Consider the following 18,277-nt stretch of genomic DNA (forward strand, 5'->3'; position numbering starts at 1 on the left):
TGATTTGTCTGGGCATATTTTTACTCTATAAGACTTTTGCTTACATAGTATGGTTACTGATTTTTGTGATTTCTGAGTGTGTCTCTGTGTTTTTTACGTTTTTCCCTTTGGCTATTTAGTTGTGGGTTTTTAAACCTTTGTTTTTATCTTATCTAATTTTATTTATTCATCTATTTTTAGATACTTTTTTGTTTTCTGATGAAAAAGAGAAAGAAAGGGTGATGGATAAGGATCTGGGAAGAGCTAGAGGAGGGAAAACCATAATCAGAATTCAGTGCATAGAATTTTTCAAACAAAAACAAAACTAAAAGGAAAAAGGAAAAAAAAATTTGAGACCAACCTACTCTAAATGTAGCACTTTTAAACTTATTTTCATGGTTCTCAATTTTCAGCATTTACTTTCCTTGTTTTATCTTTTTTAATATCTTCATTAGCCTGTTCAATTTTCAAATTAAAAAAAAACTTGCAACTTTACTAATTTGCATGTAGGCATACATGTCAGGGTATGATATGGAGGTCAGAGGACAACTATATAAAGCTGGGTTTTCTACTTCCACATTTACTTGGGTTCTAGCGAGCAAACTCAGGTCATTAGACTTTTGAAGTCAACGCCTTTACTCCTTTACCTGCTGAGCCATCTTGCTGGCCCTGACCTCTTTAATTTTGCCCAAATCTTTCAACTTCTCTTATAATTCCTACTGAACTGAGAGCTACTTGGCTTTAATGTTATTTTTATTTCCAGCAGCAAGTAATTTCACTACCTCTCAGGTTTCTTTCTGAAAAAAATAATAAAACATGAAATTACTGAATATCTGTTCTTATAACCAATCTCTGATTAAAAAAAAAAATCCCAATCACTTGGTAATTTAAAGTTCTAAAGGTTATTTAGTACGTAAGTGAAATGTGCAAAATGAGACATAAACTTACAAATATACTAGTTCTTAAGATATTTATTATTGGCTTAATCACATTAAGAATCTCTGTATTTCACAAAACATCTTCTAATTTTAGTTAATACAACAAAAACTTAAAAAAATTAGTAACTCCTCACATCTTTCCTCTTCACAAACATTATTAGCAGTTTAAGGAATTAGTAAACTATTACCAAAGTAATTTTAAATATGATAAAAAGAAGGCTTAGCCATACCAAATGTACATAAGAAAAAAAAATTTGAAAGACAGTTTATAATATGTACTAAAACTAGCAATTTCAAGGCAGAATGTAGTAATGGTATTAAAATGCATGGTATGTTAACTGAGAAAATAATAAGCTACATTTCCTGTCTTTCTTGAATATAAAATAATTTCAACCAATAGTCAAAATTCAAATATCAAATCTACATGAAAATGAAGCTACCTATATAACAAGATATTAAATAAGAGCACCTAGTGCAAAAGTATAAAATTTATAGAAGATTTTTAAAAGGCTATTTAAAAAAAGCAACATGAAGAAAATATTCCCAATAAGTAAAACAAACATCTGGTTATACAGAACTTTTAAAAGTCAGCAGTGGGTGGGGGGAGCGACAGGGAAGATGTATAAGAAACTGTAAGAAGGAGCCGGAGAGATGGCTAGTGGTCAAGAGCACCAACTGTTCTTGCAGGGGACCCAGGTCCAGTTTCCTGCACCCACATAGTGGCTCACAACTGTAATTCAAAAGCAGGGGATGAGCTGGACAGTGGTGGTGCACGCCTTTAATCCCAGCACTCGGGAGGAGAGGCAGGCGGATCTCTGTGAGTTTGAAACCAGCCTGGTCTACAAGAGCTAGCTCCAGGACAGGCTCTAAAGCTGCAGAAAAAACCCTGTCTTGAAAAACCAAAAAATTAAAAAAAAAAAAAAAAAAAAAGCAGGAGATGCTACGCCTTCTTCTTGCCTCCATGGGCACCAGGTACACACATGGTGTAGGCAAAATTTTCATACATAAATAAAATATTATAAAAAAGAAATTCAAAGAATATAAATGATTTAGAAGACATAAGGTCATAAAGCCTAATGAATAAAATAAGAAAAAATAGAATAGTAAGTCACCTTTTTCATCTAAAAATTTGACAAGTTTTTTTTGTTTGTTTCTTTGAGACAGGGTTTCTCTGCAGTTTTTTAGAGCCTGTCCTGGAACTAGCTCTTATAGACCAGGCTGGTCTCGAACTCACAGAGATCCGCCTGCCTCTGCCTCCCGAGTGCTGGGATTAAAGGTGTGCGCCACCACCGCCCGGCTAAAAGTTTGACAAGTATTTTAACAGTATCCCAAACCTAACTTCTTTGATACTTAATATAAAAGCAACACTCCATTTTTTTAAAAAAAAAAAAACTCTTGGTTTGTTTTTGAGACTTGTTTTGAGCCTCGGCTAGCCTGGAACTCGTCATTAGCCGAGACAAGCCTCAAATTCAGTGATATTCCTCCCTCAGTCAAGCTTCTACAATGACAGCAATGCTTTCTTGAAAGAGGACCACAGGAAGCAGTAGACTCTTTTGCATTAAGAGAAAACGAGAGCATTACAGTAAGTTTAATAACGTGTAAATAAAAATGAAGACTATAAAACATGCTTGTGTAAGCACACGAAGTCTCAGGAAGGACACTAAAACATACCTTTGGGTGTTTCATGAATGCAGGAATAAGAAAAAAGATAATCATTTACTCTGTAACTTTGAAATAGCATGATGTTTGGTTACTTTTTTTCTTTTTTTTTCTTTTTTCTTTTTTTGGTTTTTCGAGACAGGGTTTCTCTGCAGCTTTTTTTAGAGCCTGTCCTGGAACTAGCTCTTGTAGACCAGGCTGGCCTCGAACTCACAGAGATCCGCCTGCCTCTGCCTCCCGAGTGCTGGGATTAAAGGTGTGCACCACCACCGCCCGGCTCTGATTACTTTTTTTAAAAGAATTTCAAATAAAAAAGTTTAAGCATTCCATAAACTATGTTTGTTTGTGCATGTTTATTGTGTGTGTGTTTAAAACAGGGTCTTGTTCTATGGTCAAGCAGGACACATAGTAAAGGATACTTCCTGCATCAACACTAAGCACTTGGATTACACGTCGGTATCACCATGTCTAGCAAACATTTGCTTGATTACAACAAACCTATGATGTTTTATACAGCGGAATGAGTCTTAAGCAAGTAATTGTTAAGCTTTATGAATTGAGAAATTCAACTTTCTACATGTATTCTGTAATACACAAAGTGAAGGGGTACTATTCGTTTAATCTGTCTACCTTAGAAGTAAAACACAGTTTCTTTAAATCATTTCACCTAGGTATGACAAAGCCAAAGAACAAGATTTTTATAGTGATGATTCACCAAAAATAGAATTGGAATGGATTAGGGTAATAATGGATTCAGTTCCACAACAAGGTAAAAAGCTCACACACAAATCTATCAACAAATAAATGTTAAAATCATTCCAGTAGAAGCACAACTCTTAGACATGCCTAATGTCTCAGGTTTGTGATCCTAGCTATTCAAAGGCTGATGCAGGATGATCCCAAGTTGAAAGCCCGCCAAGGTATCTTAGTGAGACCCTGTCACAAAATAAAAATGTAAGGGGTCTCGGAAAACAGTTCAATGGTAAAGCACTTAAAGATCTGGGCTCAGTCCTCAATCTCTCTCTCTCCTCTCTCTCTCTCTCTCTCTCTCTCTCTCTCTCTCTCTCTCTCTCTCTCTCTCTCTCTCTCACACACACACACACACACACACACACACACACACACACACCAATTTCATAACAGCACCATGTTAATAAATTCAATGTTAATATTTACTCTATTTTCATAAAGGAAGTGATAGAGGCAATTACCCATATTAAGTCTAAAAATAACAAAGTATACTTACTTAACAAAGAACATTAGTGTTTTTTTTTTAAAAAAATCAAGTATCTGTAAATTTCATGCTGAAAAGTTCATTGTATTAATTTCTGTTGTGAAATTTCCTTAAAATACGTACTAAAAGACCATGAAGCCAGAAACATGGAACAGACTAAAAGTCAAAAACAATCACAGAATAAATGCATTTTTTTTCCTGTATCTACTCACTGTATCTAAAGATCAGCTTTACTAATTTCTACCCTTTTTACTATTGCTTAGCCCACATCTAAATCTCTTATTCACGTATTCAAGCTGCTTTACTTTCCTACAACTTCTTTGATTATGTACATACTGAAAATTTTGTATACAAATACAACTGTAACAAAAATATCTGCAGTGAACTATGTTTCCCTCCCACCAGAAAAAATAAAAGTGTTTATTAAAATTTCTTACCCAAATAACCTAAATGTAGAGTTAGTAGAGTCTATAGTTCAAAACAGGATAACTACATTTAAATCCACCATGGAAATACTATTACTTAGGAAACAATAAAGATAAAATATAAATCTTCCCTATTTTTAATAATCAATACGGCAATTAATTTGCAAAAGAAGGGTAGCAGAAAAAGGTTATAGAGAGAATCTTCGAGATTATAAAGAACATTTCCATTCACCATTCTGTCCACACAAACAATGACAAAAGAAAGACACAGTGTCAAAACTTATTTACCACATTAACAATCAAAACAAACTCTGAGACTTTAATTCAAGATATTTCCTTAAAATTGTCTCTAGAAGGCATTAGTAGTTTTATATTAATACTTACAAAAATTCATGTTTTACTAATTTGATGTTCAATTAAAAGTCTATTTTCTAACTTGAATACATAAGAGGGTAATGTGTTTAACATACAAAAGAGATGAAAAATACAGCAAGATTTGTCTTATATGCAAAACATAAACAATATGTAAGTCAAATGTAGACAGTAACAGCAATTCCAAGAATATCTTTTACTTTTGTAAGTAATTTTATCTAAGAAAATTTGACTTTCAAGTAGATCAATAAAATGTGAATTGCTTTTGTCTTAGCATATCTGTTTTTAGATTTTAAGCTACTGACTCCCTTAGCTAATTTCCATTTAACTATCCTGCCTTAGCAAATATTTTTCTTTTTTTAGCTTTTGATTAAGTATGTCTATGGCATGCTGACTACACTCAACCAATAAGCCTTTTAATGTGTTATAATAACACACTTTGATTCCAATAATTGAGTTAGATGCTTAAAAAGACAATTGTTGGTTTCTAAACCTGTCTATGCCAATTTACTTATTCTTACATAATGTAATTTATGTAATGTAATGTTATTTTATATTAACAATATTTAAGTCATGGACTATATACAGTAGAAAAAGAGAGTTGTATCTATGCAAACATAGAATGGCTAAACAAAAGTGAAGTACTATTTCAAAATTAAATGAAGGCGACACAGTTCAAATATATTGTAGGAAACCTGAAAATTCAGAAAGAGCTTATACCTAGTGTTTTTCAAGTATTTTCAAATGTGCTTATTCCAGTCAGGAGTGGTGGCAAAACGCCTTTAGTTCCAGCACTCAGTAGGCAGACGCAAGAGGATCTTTGTGAATTTGAGGCCAACCTGGTCTACAGACTGAATTCCAAGACAGCCAGGACTACACAAAGAAACCCTATCTCAAAATACAAAAACAAACAAAAAGTATTTATTCCACTTTAGGGCAATTGAACTACAGACCACACATTATGTAAAAAGTTAAGAAAACAGAACTCTCAACTTCCTAAGAAAATAATGGTATAAGATCTGTATGGAAAAGATAATAAATGAATATATTTTTGTTTTGATAAATAGTTTAAATAAGGATAGTTATTTTCCCAATTAAACTTTTTAAATAACCTATGGATTGTCCCAATCTCACCAGTTATGAAGTAACCTGTCACCTCTTTTTTCTTGAAACACTTAAATTGGTTTGAAAAGACAGCTGAGTAAAAACTTCATGCTTATAGTATGCAATAGTACACTCCTGGGCATAGTGCACAGATTTCACAGCTCTGTAACATGCACGGAGAGCAGTTCTGATTAGCTATTGAGTAGGGAAAGGTACTTACTGTGATTACAGCCTTGCTAAGACAGATGGATCCCCTGCAGCCATATTCTGTCTCATCTTCAGATTTGTAGTAACTCAGGGTATTATTTTTCAAAACTACCCAACGATCTTGCCACCCATGAATATAGTTTGTCCACTAGGGATGAGAAGAAAATGAAAAGGTTAAATAAAAAATAAAGTCAGTATTTTAGAAATTGAGGCATTCCAAAATTTTAACACAAAACTTTGAAAAGCTCTAAAAATTACAATAAACAGTAAAAAAGATTAAGTGATAAAAAACTGAGATGCTTCTTGTATAAAATGACGTTCAGTAATTTTAGCTTAATAGCTAAGAAATAAAAAATAAAAACATTTTCTTCTACATTTATAAAATTCTGTCATGATCTTTGCATACTTTTAGCTTCCCTTCTTCATCATCATTTTTTAAGATTTATTTTATTTATTATGTATACAATGTTCTGCCTGCATGTATCCCTGCAGGCCAGAAGAGAGCATCAAATCCTATTACAAATGGTTGTGAGCCACCATGTGGTACTGGGAATTGAACTCAGGACCTCTATCAGAGCAGTCAATGCTCTTAACCTCTGCATCATCTCTCCAACCCCTCTTCATCATCTTTATGACATTTAAACTGTCCTGATTCCTACATAAGGTAACATGCTCAACAAATCAGTTACATGGTCTCTCTCTCCTACACCAAATACTGCATGACCTTCTGAAGAATTATAAAGCCAATCACCAGCAAAATGCTACTCTGTACATTAGTCATGTGAAAATCGTATGATGGTCATAATTCCATCAAAGAAAAAAGTCTACATCATTAATCTTTATTAAGTTCACAGTAGTTCTAGCTTTTCCCCTAGAGAACTGATGACTGTATATTTAAAATGATTAAATCATTTACAAGTTTCCCTTAAATTATAATTTTCTAACTGAGAAGCACTAATACAAATATAAAGTTGGATCATTTAGATCGTCCATCATGATTTCTGTGTTGCTAAGGTCCTGACAGAGTAAAGTTCCCAATCAAGAAACTGGCATAGGTAGAAATCTAATTGATTGGAATACTTGATTTTTCATGTTATTTATGTCTGGTGTTTTAACATAACTATTCTAAAAACAATTTAAACTGGATTGTTACTCAATGCATTACCTCAGGTTCTTTACTCATTGAGAAATCTTTAATGTTTCTATTTCCTAATTAAGTACATTTAAGACTGGTTCTGCTTTTAAGTCTAATCATTATTATAAGCCATCTCTGGGAGCTCACCCATGTTGACAGTTTAACTCACTCTTCTAAGGGGGGTCTCTGGGCACTATTTCCTTATTTCTAACAGATTGTGACTCAACCAGCACTTAGATATTCACTTGAAACAAACGACAGTCCAAACAAAACTAAAATCACCTCCCCTATAAGGTATATTTCCTCCCTATGTTCCTGCTTTCTTGGTTGTGTTACTACATCTGCAGTCATGGGTACTAAAGCTGGCTTAACACCAGATACATGAACAGAAGAGCAGAAAGAGGACTAAACAGACCCAATTTTGCTACCTGTGCTGGGAGAATTTGAACAGGTTACTTAACTTTTGTTTCTTTGTATGTTGTTTGAATGGTTGAATAAAATAGTGAAAATGACTGGCACAGTTACACAGGACACTCAATACCTGACTGTTCCTTTCCCCATAGCTTATCACCATACCTTTCCCTGATACCAACTTTTAAATTTGCCTTGTCTTCCCAATTTTCAATGATTTCCATCAAATAATCAGTTTAATAGATTCTTAAGAAGTCTTACCCCTCTTAACCTACTTTTAAGAATAATCTTCAGTATACTTAACTTATGCAGGATATTAATGAGACTCCAGCCTTGAAACTTACATGAACAATTTCATATTCTCTATCACATTAAAGGGACAACTTAGCATTTTATAACCTCTATAGATTAACCTGACCTTGATGCCCATTATTATCCTTTATTAGATAGTAATTGTGGCTATGTTGCTCTCTATGTGTTTCTTTGTTAATCAAGTGTCTCTCTTAGAGTTATGATTACATAAACAAAGATTAGAACAATGCCTGGCTTGTCCTATTAACTCAAGTTTGATGCATATTATGCATAGGTAAAGAAGCTTAAAAATCAACATCTCTCTCTAGATCCTTTCTAAAGTGAAAAGAGGACCTCTAGTGAGTGTGTTAATAATTTGTTATTTTCTTATACTGGAACCAACAATGGCATAAGCTTTAGGACTCAATAAATGTTTTATTTGCTATTATTACACCAAGAAAGCAGGGTGTTGCCTTTTCTCTGCCCCTATATTTGTTTCCACTTACCTATTTAACACAGGAAATGTTGCATGTTAGATATTATAAAAAAAAGATTCCTTCATGTTGCTAAAGTTTAGCAATCACAAATTCAACAACAAAAAATGAGTCAGAACCAAGTTCCATACAAAATGACACAGGGATTCAAAGGAAAGAGATATTGAATATTTATGTAATCAAAGGCTTTATGGAAAGAACGGCATTTGGGATGGACTTAAAGAGTCAAGTATGCTAGGTCATGCCTATAATCCTAGCATTTCAAAGCTCTGGAAGGTGAGTCATGAGTTAGAGACCAGTGTGGTCAAAACAGCAAAGCTCTATCTCAAAAGAAAGAACTAAAGTGGTGGCCTATACCTTAAATACTAGCATTCAAAAGACAAGAGGCAGGGAAATCTCTGTGAGTTTGAGGCTAGCTTGGTCTAAACAGCAATTTCTAGGCCGGCCAGAGGCACACAGTGAGATATTGTCTTAAGCGAGAACGTAAGCAGACAGCATGTGCATGGTGACGAGAGACCCAGAGAAGTTGGCTAAGATTTCATTTATCCAGTTGCTTTCAAGTACCAAGGTATGAACCTTCCTCAACATGTGCCATCCTATTATAACCACATGGAATTACTACTTAACTACGACTCTTAGAATACACATGATTAAGAAATATGTCTCACGGGTATTTCTGATTACTATTTAAAAGGGAAAACACTTTTGGACTGGCATATTTTTTAATTAAATTTCAATTTCCTAAATTCCAGACCCATCCCATTTTATGAAACAAGAAAGAAAATGGATAACTATTTCAACTTATCTATATAACTAAACAGGAGGAAAAGAACAGATGTTGAAAAGTAGCTCTTGTTTAAATTATCAGGTAAATTACGAAGGGTTCAAATTACAAAAGACACATACTTTAAGCTTAAAAACATGCATGATCCATAGTGTGAATTCAGTATAAAGTTCCTTTGATGAGGCTACACAGAACACTTGCCTAGCATGCATGATGCCACTGGGTTTGCTCTCTAGCAATGTCCAAAAGTAAACAAAGCACTTTGTAGAAAATATAAGCTAGCCATATGGCTCAGACTGTGAAGTACTTGTTATGCATGCATGAAGACTTGAGTTTGATCCCTAACACCCACAAAAGAATACCAGGCACAGTGGTGGCATATTCCTAGGGCCAGAGAAGTGAAGACAAGAGGATCTTTGGGGCTTGCTGACCAACAAGTCTAGCTAAATTGCAAGCTCTGGGTTTACTTTGATACCCTGTCTCAAAAAACAGGGTGGAGAAAGATTGAGAAAGACACCAATTTAGATCTCTGGCCTCCAGGCAGGTGTGCTCATGAGCATATAAAAATAAAAGTTTCCATAAAACATTTATATATATGTAACTATATATATATATATATATATATATATATATATATATATTTGTTAACCATACACACACACACACACACATTTGTTTTCCAAGACAGGGTCTTACTTTGTAGCTCTGTCTGTCCTAGAACTCATGGTATAGATCAGGCTGGCCTGGAATTCACAGCTATCCATGGGCCTCTGCCTCCCAAGTGCTAGGATTAAAGGTGTGGATCACTACACTGAACCATATAACCATACATTCTTAAACTTCCAGAAAAATTTCTTTACAGCTGTTAATAAAAATTTTACTCACACATTGATTGTATACACAGAGAACAATCAAAATGAAAACAATTCCCTTTTAATGGACATGATCAATATATTCCTATACATTTAAATGCAAGAGAGTTCTCCTTAAAAAATGATTCTGGGAGACAGGGCCTTACTATAAAGGTAGGTTAGTTGGCCTGGAACTTGCAATCCTCCTGCTTCAGCCTCCTGGGTGCAGGATTACATAAATATACAATTCTGCCTGCCTCCCAGGTTCAGATTCACATTATACTTCATATGCTAATCTGAATACAATATATCACAAAGCATGAATGAACTCTTTTTTTCATCAGTCATTCCAATTTCTCACTCTGCAAAAAATGATCAAGAAGTCAAAAGTAAGGCGTGTGATGATGGTGGTGGCACATGCCTTTAATCCCAGCATTAAGGAGGCATAGGCAGGAGGATCTCTGTGAGTTCAAGGCTAACCTGGTCTAAAGAGTGAGTTCCATGACAGCCAGCGCTACACAAAGAAATTCTGTCTCAAACAAATAAACAAACAAAAGTATAGCTTGCTTCATAAAACACTTGAACAACACACTGATATAGCAGTCTGCTTCTCATCTAATGACAAGTAACAAAACTCTCAGAATCAGGAGAGACAGTCCATTTCACAACTATTTGAAAATGCAAACTTATTATACAACGTGTTCAATACAGATTCTTAAATTATAAAGATACATTAATCTCAATAAACACTGGGAAGCTTCACTCAACTGAAAGCATTACATTAAAATTTCAAGAATGATCACAGCATCAAACACAACATAATTTTCTACTATGTAAATAAAACTTAACATTTGAAGCTTTGTATCTGACATACTGAAGTCTGGCCCAGGTCTTCTCTCTCCAGCTAAAGACACTGTAATAGCCTAATCTCAAACAATTCCAGAAATGATGTTCAAGAACACTGGCAGCAGAGTGATTTCTTAATGGTCAATAGCACATGACTTGGTATCTCATGACCAGCTTGTTAAGGGACCAGCCCCAACTCTCCCCCTGGAAACACTGCTAGCTCTAAGCATTTCTTAAAGTTTAACAGGAAAGGACAGGGAAGTCAAAAGGGCTGAGTCTTTCCACAACAAAAATGTAAAACACAACACACCATAAACTATTAACAAGATCACTCATTTCCAGCCCTACAAATGCAATCTAGGCTTTTTAAAAAAAAAAAATTGAAAAGAAGCTTTTAAAAGTACAGGGGGTACGGATGTGTGTGTGACAGAAATGTCTTTCCTTAGTGCACAAATACTGTATTATTAAATAATGCTCCTTTTCCTTAACTTTATAATGGTCGGTCTTCACTCTGACACGTTCCAACTTACTATTAATATTTCTTATCCAAGCGTGACAATTCAATAGCTCTTTTCTGAACTTGGGTAAGGAGGGGTAAAGTACAAAAGTGCTGCACACGCTTTCTACACTCAAGATCACTCACACTTCAAAGTTTACTATCTCAGATTTTAAGGCCAAACCCAGTCTTGCCTAAACCCGCTAGAGCTGCACACCACCCCACTCCGCCCCAAGCTATACTGGTGAGGACCTCCGAAACAATATAGTTTGAAAGGTCCATTTAACCGCTCTCGCGTCCAGTACTTCAGACACCACGGTTGCCCAACCCAGATTCCTACACCCCAGACAGCTGCCGCCTTGGGTTCCAAGTAACCAGATGCACCTTGCCTTCCAAACCGGATCGCGGATTGTACTCGTTTTTCAAGGTCCCTGGCCAAAGCTGACAAGTTCCTGGGGTCTGGGGGTAACGAGGTGGGCGGGGGGGGGGGGGGAAGTTCCAAACGTCTCCTATCCCACCCCTGGTCAGACACTCATTCCAGGCGGACCTTTCGGCCCCGCACCCCAGCACATTCCGCAGCCCCCGCCCCGGGACAGTGGGTGCCTCCAGTCCAGCCCCACCCCAGGTCCCGAGTGGCTCCCCTCGCCTCGCGGCAGGTGAGTCCGGCAGCTCACCTTGCTGAGGACCCCGCCGCGCTCTACAGGCGGCCCGGACTCCGTCTCCGGATCCTCCTCCGAGCCCGACGAGTTCCAGCTCTGGTTATCCGACATGGAGGCGCGACAGGCGAGCAGGAGACCGGCCCCCGCTCCGCGAGCTGCGCCAGTGCAGGCGCCCAGTCCCTGGGGTGAAGGGTCGAGGGATGGCACAGCCAAGAGTACCCGCTCCGGGGCGTGCAGAAACAGGAAGAGGGACGGAGCGCGCCCGCTGCGCCGCCGCCGCCGCGCCTGACACCGAGCGGACCGGGGAAGGAGGACGAGCGGCGAAGAAAGCCTGCCCTTCCAGCCGTCAGCCGCCGTGGCCGTGACCCCTGCGCTGCGCCCGGCGCCGCCACCTGAACTCGGCCCCCTAGGTGCCAACCTCAGTCAGGGAGGGAGGAGGGGAGGAAGACGGGAAGAGCCAAGCCAACGGCAGAGACCCAGGTCCGCTCACACCTCCGCTACCGCCGCCATCTTCCTGCCGGGCCCACTATTTACCCTCCCTCCCTTCGCCGCTCCCTCCCCTCCGTCCTCCCATCCTCCCTCCACCCCGCCCCGGGCCCCTCCCGGCGGCTCACGACGCTCCCTACCTCCGGCCCTCCCGGGTGACGACGGGTAGGGAAGGAGGCGGAGCGGGGAGAGGGGAGAGCTTGACAGGGAGGCCGCTGCGCTGCATTCTGGGAAGGCGGCCGCTCGGTCCGCCGCGCAGCCTCCTGGGAGTTGTAGTCGCAATCCTAGGCAACTGGTGGGTGTCCCGGGGCGCGCGGAAGGTTGGTTTCCTGGGGGAACCTTCTGAGGGCCAGTGGTCTTCTTTTGACAGTTGTGTGGCCCTTCCGTCCAGCCGGGCTTCTGATTCCGCCTTGCTTGTTTATGACGATCCCTCGGTCCCTACTAACCAGGACGTGAGAACCCTCAGGTGAGGATGTCGGGTTGTGCGCAGCTGCTGTCCGGAAAGCCCGGGAACATCTTTGCGACTTGCCTGGGCAAGGATGTTAGGGGTTCAGCTGCTTCACTTTGGGTTGGAGGTTATGACATCTCCAGTCACAAACTGGAGGTTTTTCCTCTCGAAAGCCGCCACTGCTAATCCCAAAGGACTACTGTCTATGTCTTTAGTAATTAGACTTAATACTTGAGGCTTACTGCTGTTAAGGGAAGAATTCCTTCAGACTATTTTCATAAGCGTTTCACATTGTTAAATTTATAGAATTTAGCCGGGCTGTGGTGGCTCATGCCTTTAACCCCAGAACTCGGGAGGCAGAGACAGGAGGATCTCTGTGAGTTCGAGGCCCGCGTGGTCTACAAGAGCTAGTTCCAGGACAGACAGGGCTATACAGGGAAACCCTGTCTCGAAAGCTAAAACAAACAAAACATTATAGAATTTTTATATTGTGGAAAGTAATGTTGAGGTTGTTAGAGAACAAATAACGTTGAAAAAGGTTTTTATAAAAAGTGAAATAAATCAGATTATATCCTTAAGTTTTCTCTTAGGTGTGAACAGCATCTTTCCAAAACTCACGTCAAGGTCTGTTTTCCTCCCCTAATACAGGAAAAGCTGGATAGAAATTTTCTATCATAAAGGTTGAAACGCAAGTTTTATTGACCAATAAGGAATTAGACAATAGGTGGCTATCAATTTCCTGATAATTCCTAACTTTGAAATTCCTTATTAAAGTGTAGAAAGAATTTCTGTTTGCTACCCAGAAGGTAAGAAGACATTTGAGTGTGGGGATTAAGGCACAGTGGCAAGGAGACTCTGCCTACTAACAGGAAGTGGCTCTGAGAAGTACTTGTGACAGCTTTCATTTCTGTTCATTGGCACCAAATACAGTAGATTCTAAATCAGTTACAAATCAGTTTCCTTTGTAAAATAATGGCAGTGCGCCATTGAAAGACAGTGAAATGAATAAAACCTTAAAAGATAAAGCTTTTAAGAATGCCTTGTAAGCCGCAAGCGGTGGCGCACGCCTTTAATCCCAGCATGTAGAATGCAGAGGCAGGAGGATCTCTATGAGTTCGAGGCCAGCCTGGTCTACAAAGAGAGTTCCAGGACAGCCAAGGCTGTTACACAGAGAAACTCCTGTCTCAAAAAAGAAAAAGAAAATTTAAAGAAAGAAAGAAAACCTTGTCAAGCTGTTAAAACATAATCCAAGGTTATCATTCAACACACAAAGCTACTTTGTGAATTACCAAGAGTATGCATTTAGAATGGTTTGCTTTGCTTCATGAATCTAATGTGGTTGAGACTTTCTAATTCTTATACTAGACTTTAAAATCATTGCTCTTAAGTAAAATGGTTGTGAATATTGGGAAATTCACTTCACAATGCAATTTAGAATCCTAGAAATAGTGTTACATTTAATTCTGGAATTGAGCCTTCTATTGTATTTTTGGCCTCACCTAGGTTGTGACCACCAACACCCAGCTCCCACTTACTTAGTTGAAAGTTGCTTCATTATATATAGTATTAATGTTTGAGACATTGCCTCGCTACATTGGTCCATTGTACTAAAGGCTAAAATAGTTTAAGTACAAGGAGATTTTTGTATAATGACTAGAGTGACACCTTAAAGATTTGTGATTTCCATTATTACTGATGGAGGAAGGAAATAGCGGTGCACGAATGACGCACTTTATTTATTTCATAATAAATATAGATGATAGCTTCGTAGTTGTGTTTCTTACAGAGCGCTTCTCTAATCCTTGTGTAGTGTCCTTTATTTTCATTGGCTTCATTTTTAGACATATATACCATGGAATTTATTTTAAAATACAGAATGAGGTAGGAAATTAATTATTGTTGGGTTTTGTTTGTTTGTTTGTTTTGAAATGGGCATTTATTTGGGCCCAGCATGTTATTGAACAGTCTATTCTTACTCTTGTACAAATATGCTATCTTTATGGCATATAAAATTCCCATATATAGTCCTGCTACTGGACATCATTTTTTTTCGTTGATATATTTATATCTATACCAGTATTTTACTGACTTAATTACTGTTTAGCTTTCATATACAGTTAATAAATCTTATGATATTCTTTTTCATTTGTATGCTTTTCATATCATCTCTTCCAAATGAATATGAGGGTAGCTTGTTGAACTGACTGAAAAAATTGTAGTTTGATTTGGGACTAGGGAGATGGCTCAGTCAATGAAGTTCCTGATGTCCAAGCATGAAGTTTTGAGTTCAGATCCCTAATATCCTAGTAAAAGCCAGGCAAGGCGGTACACATAGTAATTCCAGAGCCGTCTGACTAGAGACATATAGAACCCAAGAGCTTACTAGCCTGCCAGCACAGCTGAAATGATGGGTTCCCAGGTTCTGAGAGAGACCATCCTTGTCCTAAAACAAGGTGGAAAGCAATTAAAGAAAATGCTCAAAGTTAACCCCCTAGCTTACACATTCCCCCCCCCCTCTCTCTCTCTCTCACACACACACACACACACACGTACATATACACGAAATAATGAAGTATGAAGATTTGAATTATAAAGCAGTTACATCCTTACAGTATTATTTACATTAGCCAGACACCTTAAGTATGCGATCTGACTTTTATCTTAAAAGTCACGTAAATGGAGCATTGCTGGTCCTATTGTCCCATAAAGAATAATGAACTTAAGCACGGGGAGGCTGAGTCACTTACCCAATGTCTCATGGCTACTAAGTGGCAGAGTAAAGATTAGAACCCAAGTCTCATTCACTTCCAAGCACTTTTTTCTGTGCTTTTTAATATATCACTGGGAGGCAATGGATAAAAAAAATGTATTCTATAGATAAGTGCACCCAAGCCATTATATGAAAATGTGTTCTGTAGATTAGAAATCCAAGCCACTATATATGTGTGTGTGTGTGTTCTATAGATAAGACAACAAAGCTGCAATATATAAAAACAATGTTCTATTGATAAGACATCCAAGCCTTATAGATGAAGCACTATATAGTTCTATAGATAAAACACTCAAGCCACTATATAAAAAATATGTTGTATAAATAAGCCGTCCAAGCCAATATATATATATATAATGTTCTATAGATAAGACATATAAGCCATATATTAAAAAAAATGTTGTGTAGATGAGTCATTTAAGCCACTATATTAAAAAAGTGTTCTATAGATAAGACATTCTAGCCACTTTAAAAATATATGTTCTATAGATAAGGCATCCAAGCCACTATATAAAAAGATGTGATCTATAGATAAGACATACAAGCCACTCTATAAAAAAGTGTGTTCTAAAGATAAGGTATCCAAGCAACTATATATATATTTTTAAAAGATGTGTTCTATAGATAAGATATCCAAGACACTATATTCTTTTTTTTCTTTTTTTTAAAATATTTATTTATTTATTTATTATGTATACAATATTCTGTCTGTGTGTATGCCTGCAGGCCAGAAGAAGAGGGCATCAGACCCCATTACAGATGGTTGTGAGCCACCATGTGGTTGCTGGGAATTGAACTCAGGACCTTTGGGAGAGCAGGCAATGCCCTTAACCTCTGAGCCATCTCTCCAGCCCCACTATATTCTTTTTTAAAAATGTGTTTCTGTAGATAAGGTATCCAAGCCACTATGCTTTTAATTCAGCCAGTGACTCTTAGCATTTCCTGATTGTGTCTTTTGCTGTCGTATTTGCCTAACATCAGTTCTGTAGATTTCATTATTCCCTTCTATTTCTAATATTTCAGATGAAGAACTTAATCACAGAAGAGTTAAATAATTTCCCATAAGTCATAGTAAAGATGTATTTGGGGTTTGAGCCCCAAATCCAGATTTCAGAGTTCACGCTTATCCCACTTGAGTTTTCCCTCAGTTCCCTCTGCCAATTCTTCCACCTCATCTCCCTCTAGTATAAAGTACCACCACCAAAAACTATGACCAGCTAAAAGCGGAGGGATTTTATAAGAGCCACGATTTTGCATTCTTCAAAATCAAGGTGTTAATTTGTGAAATAGAGGTGCTAATCTATGAACCATGGAAGTCTAAAAACCAAGCTGCGTGGTGCTCTAATCCTGCTCCCCAAGAGGCTGTTTAGGGGATTGTTAGTTAGAGGCCAAGCCTAGGCTACATGCCAAGACCCTGTCTCACAAAACCAAACAAATCTAGAGAAGAGATGAACTAAATATAGCATATTAATAGTTTAGCTATATTGTCAGCCCTATTTTCATGACTGGAATAATTATCTAGGTGGTGATAGTAGCAATCATTCAAGCTTTCGTCTGTATTATTTTATATGGAAAACACCCCCAAAGATCTGCATGGTTATGAGTGTGGGTGTATGTTTATACTAGTTAAAGTGTCCTGGCACCTCTTCCCAGCCAGTCTTGTAAATTAACTTTCAATTTACGGTTATTTGTCTTTTTATCCCCGTCCCATGTATTTTCTTCTCCGTGGTTGAGAGAAATGATGATCGCAGCAGATCTTTCCTCACCTTGTTAATGTTCGTTTTTCATTTTTGAGGGGAGACAGTGCTTTACTTAACCGAAGCTGGCCTAATGTTACTAATTCTCCTGCATCAGTCTCACAAATGCTGGGATTATAAGTGTGAGCCACAATGTCCACCTCTCCATTCTTTATGTTATGACGCGTAGTGATTAAATCACACCTGCTGTCTACCAAGAAAGGACTGTGTGACACACCCCATTTAGAAGCACTAATGTAAAAAAGTTCCGTTTTTTTCTGGGTTTTTGGTGTTGTTGTTGTTCATTTGGTTTTGGTTTGTTTGTTTGTTTGTTGCATTTGTCTGAATCTCTTTGGGATAGATTTCTACTGGGATTCTGAGTTTACCGTATATTAGATTACACTCCGTCATGGTACTGTGTCTTGAGTTCTCCCTCCTTGCTTCAAGGGTTTCCAGTAGAGACAACAGTAGAGTAGTACCTGAACAAGCGGTTGTAAGGAGATGGTGGACAGTTATGGTTTCAGAATGAGCCACATGGGGAACAGCAATTTAATTATTTAACTTAATTAAATTAAATGATTGACCAGTTGGGTGCTGTAATTGCTTTTCTTGAAGGTTCTGTTGACTAGAAGAGGCAGAAATAAATTGATTATTTCCAATATGAGAAAATTTCAGAGATCTCAGTATCCTCAATTGGTTTTGTGTGTATTGGAAACTTAAAATAAGGTCTTGGTGTTTTTCTATTCACCTCTAGGACCTCCTGGTATGTTTTATCTGAATTTTTGTGGTCTCATTAGCTTTCTTTTATCAACTTGCAAAGAGAAACAGATAGTTGTCTGGCCAATGGTATAATCAGTTTTTCCCAAAAGTATGGTATTCAAGGCTGCTCTTTCTCTCTCTCTCTCTCTCTCTCTCTCTCTCCCTCCCTCTCTCTCTCTCTCTCTCTCTCTCT

At 37.8% G+C, this 18,277-nt stretch overlaps 2 protein-coding genes across 7 annotated transcripts in view; one reads left to right on the forward strand and one right to left on the reverse strand.

Moving 5' to 3' along the window:
• The window catches only part of Cert1 (ceramide transporter 1), a 109,990-nt gene extending 97,696 nt beyond the window's left edge, over window positions 1-12,294 (reverse strand). For 2 of the 3 annotated variants that reach the window (XM_038323070.1, XM_038323068.1), the window contains exons 1-2: window positions 11,901-12,134; window positions 5,932-6,066 (exon numbers count right to left, since the gene is read on the reverse strand). In XM_038323070.1, the coding sequence (XP_038178998.1) occupies window positions 5,932-6,066; window positions 11,901-11,996 (231 nt within the window). In that variant the 5' untranslated portion in view covers window positions 11,997-12,134. Of the gene's footprint in view, window positions 1-5,931; window positions 6,067-11,900 lie in introns of all 3 variants that reach the window. The other variant, XM_038323069.1, reaches the window with a different exon arrangement.
• Window positions 12,295-12,660: 366 nt separating this feature from the next.
• The window catches only part of Polk (DNA polymerase kappa), a 58,401-nt gene continuing 52,784 nt past the window's right edge, over window positions 12,661-18,277 (forward strand). For all 4 annotated transcript variants that reach the window (XM_038322532.1, XM_038322534.1, XM_038322533.1 and 1 more), the window contains exon 1: window positions 12,661-12,837. The gene's annotated coding sequence lies outside the window, so the exon portion shown is untranslated. The remainder of the gene's footprint in view (window positions 12,838-18,277) is intronic.

This window comes from Arvicola amphibius, chromosome 3 (genome assembly GCF_903992535.2).
Source record: "Arvicola amphibius chromosome 3, mArvAmp1.2, whole genome shotgun sequence".
Lineage (NCBI taxonomy): Eukaryota > Metazoa > Chordata > Mammalia > Rodentia > Cricetidae > Arvicola > Arvicola amphibius.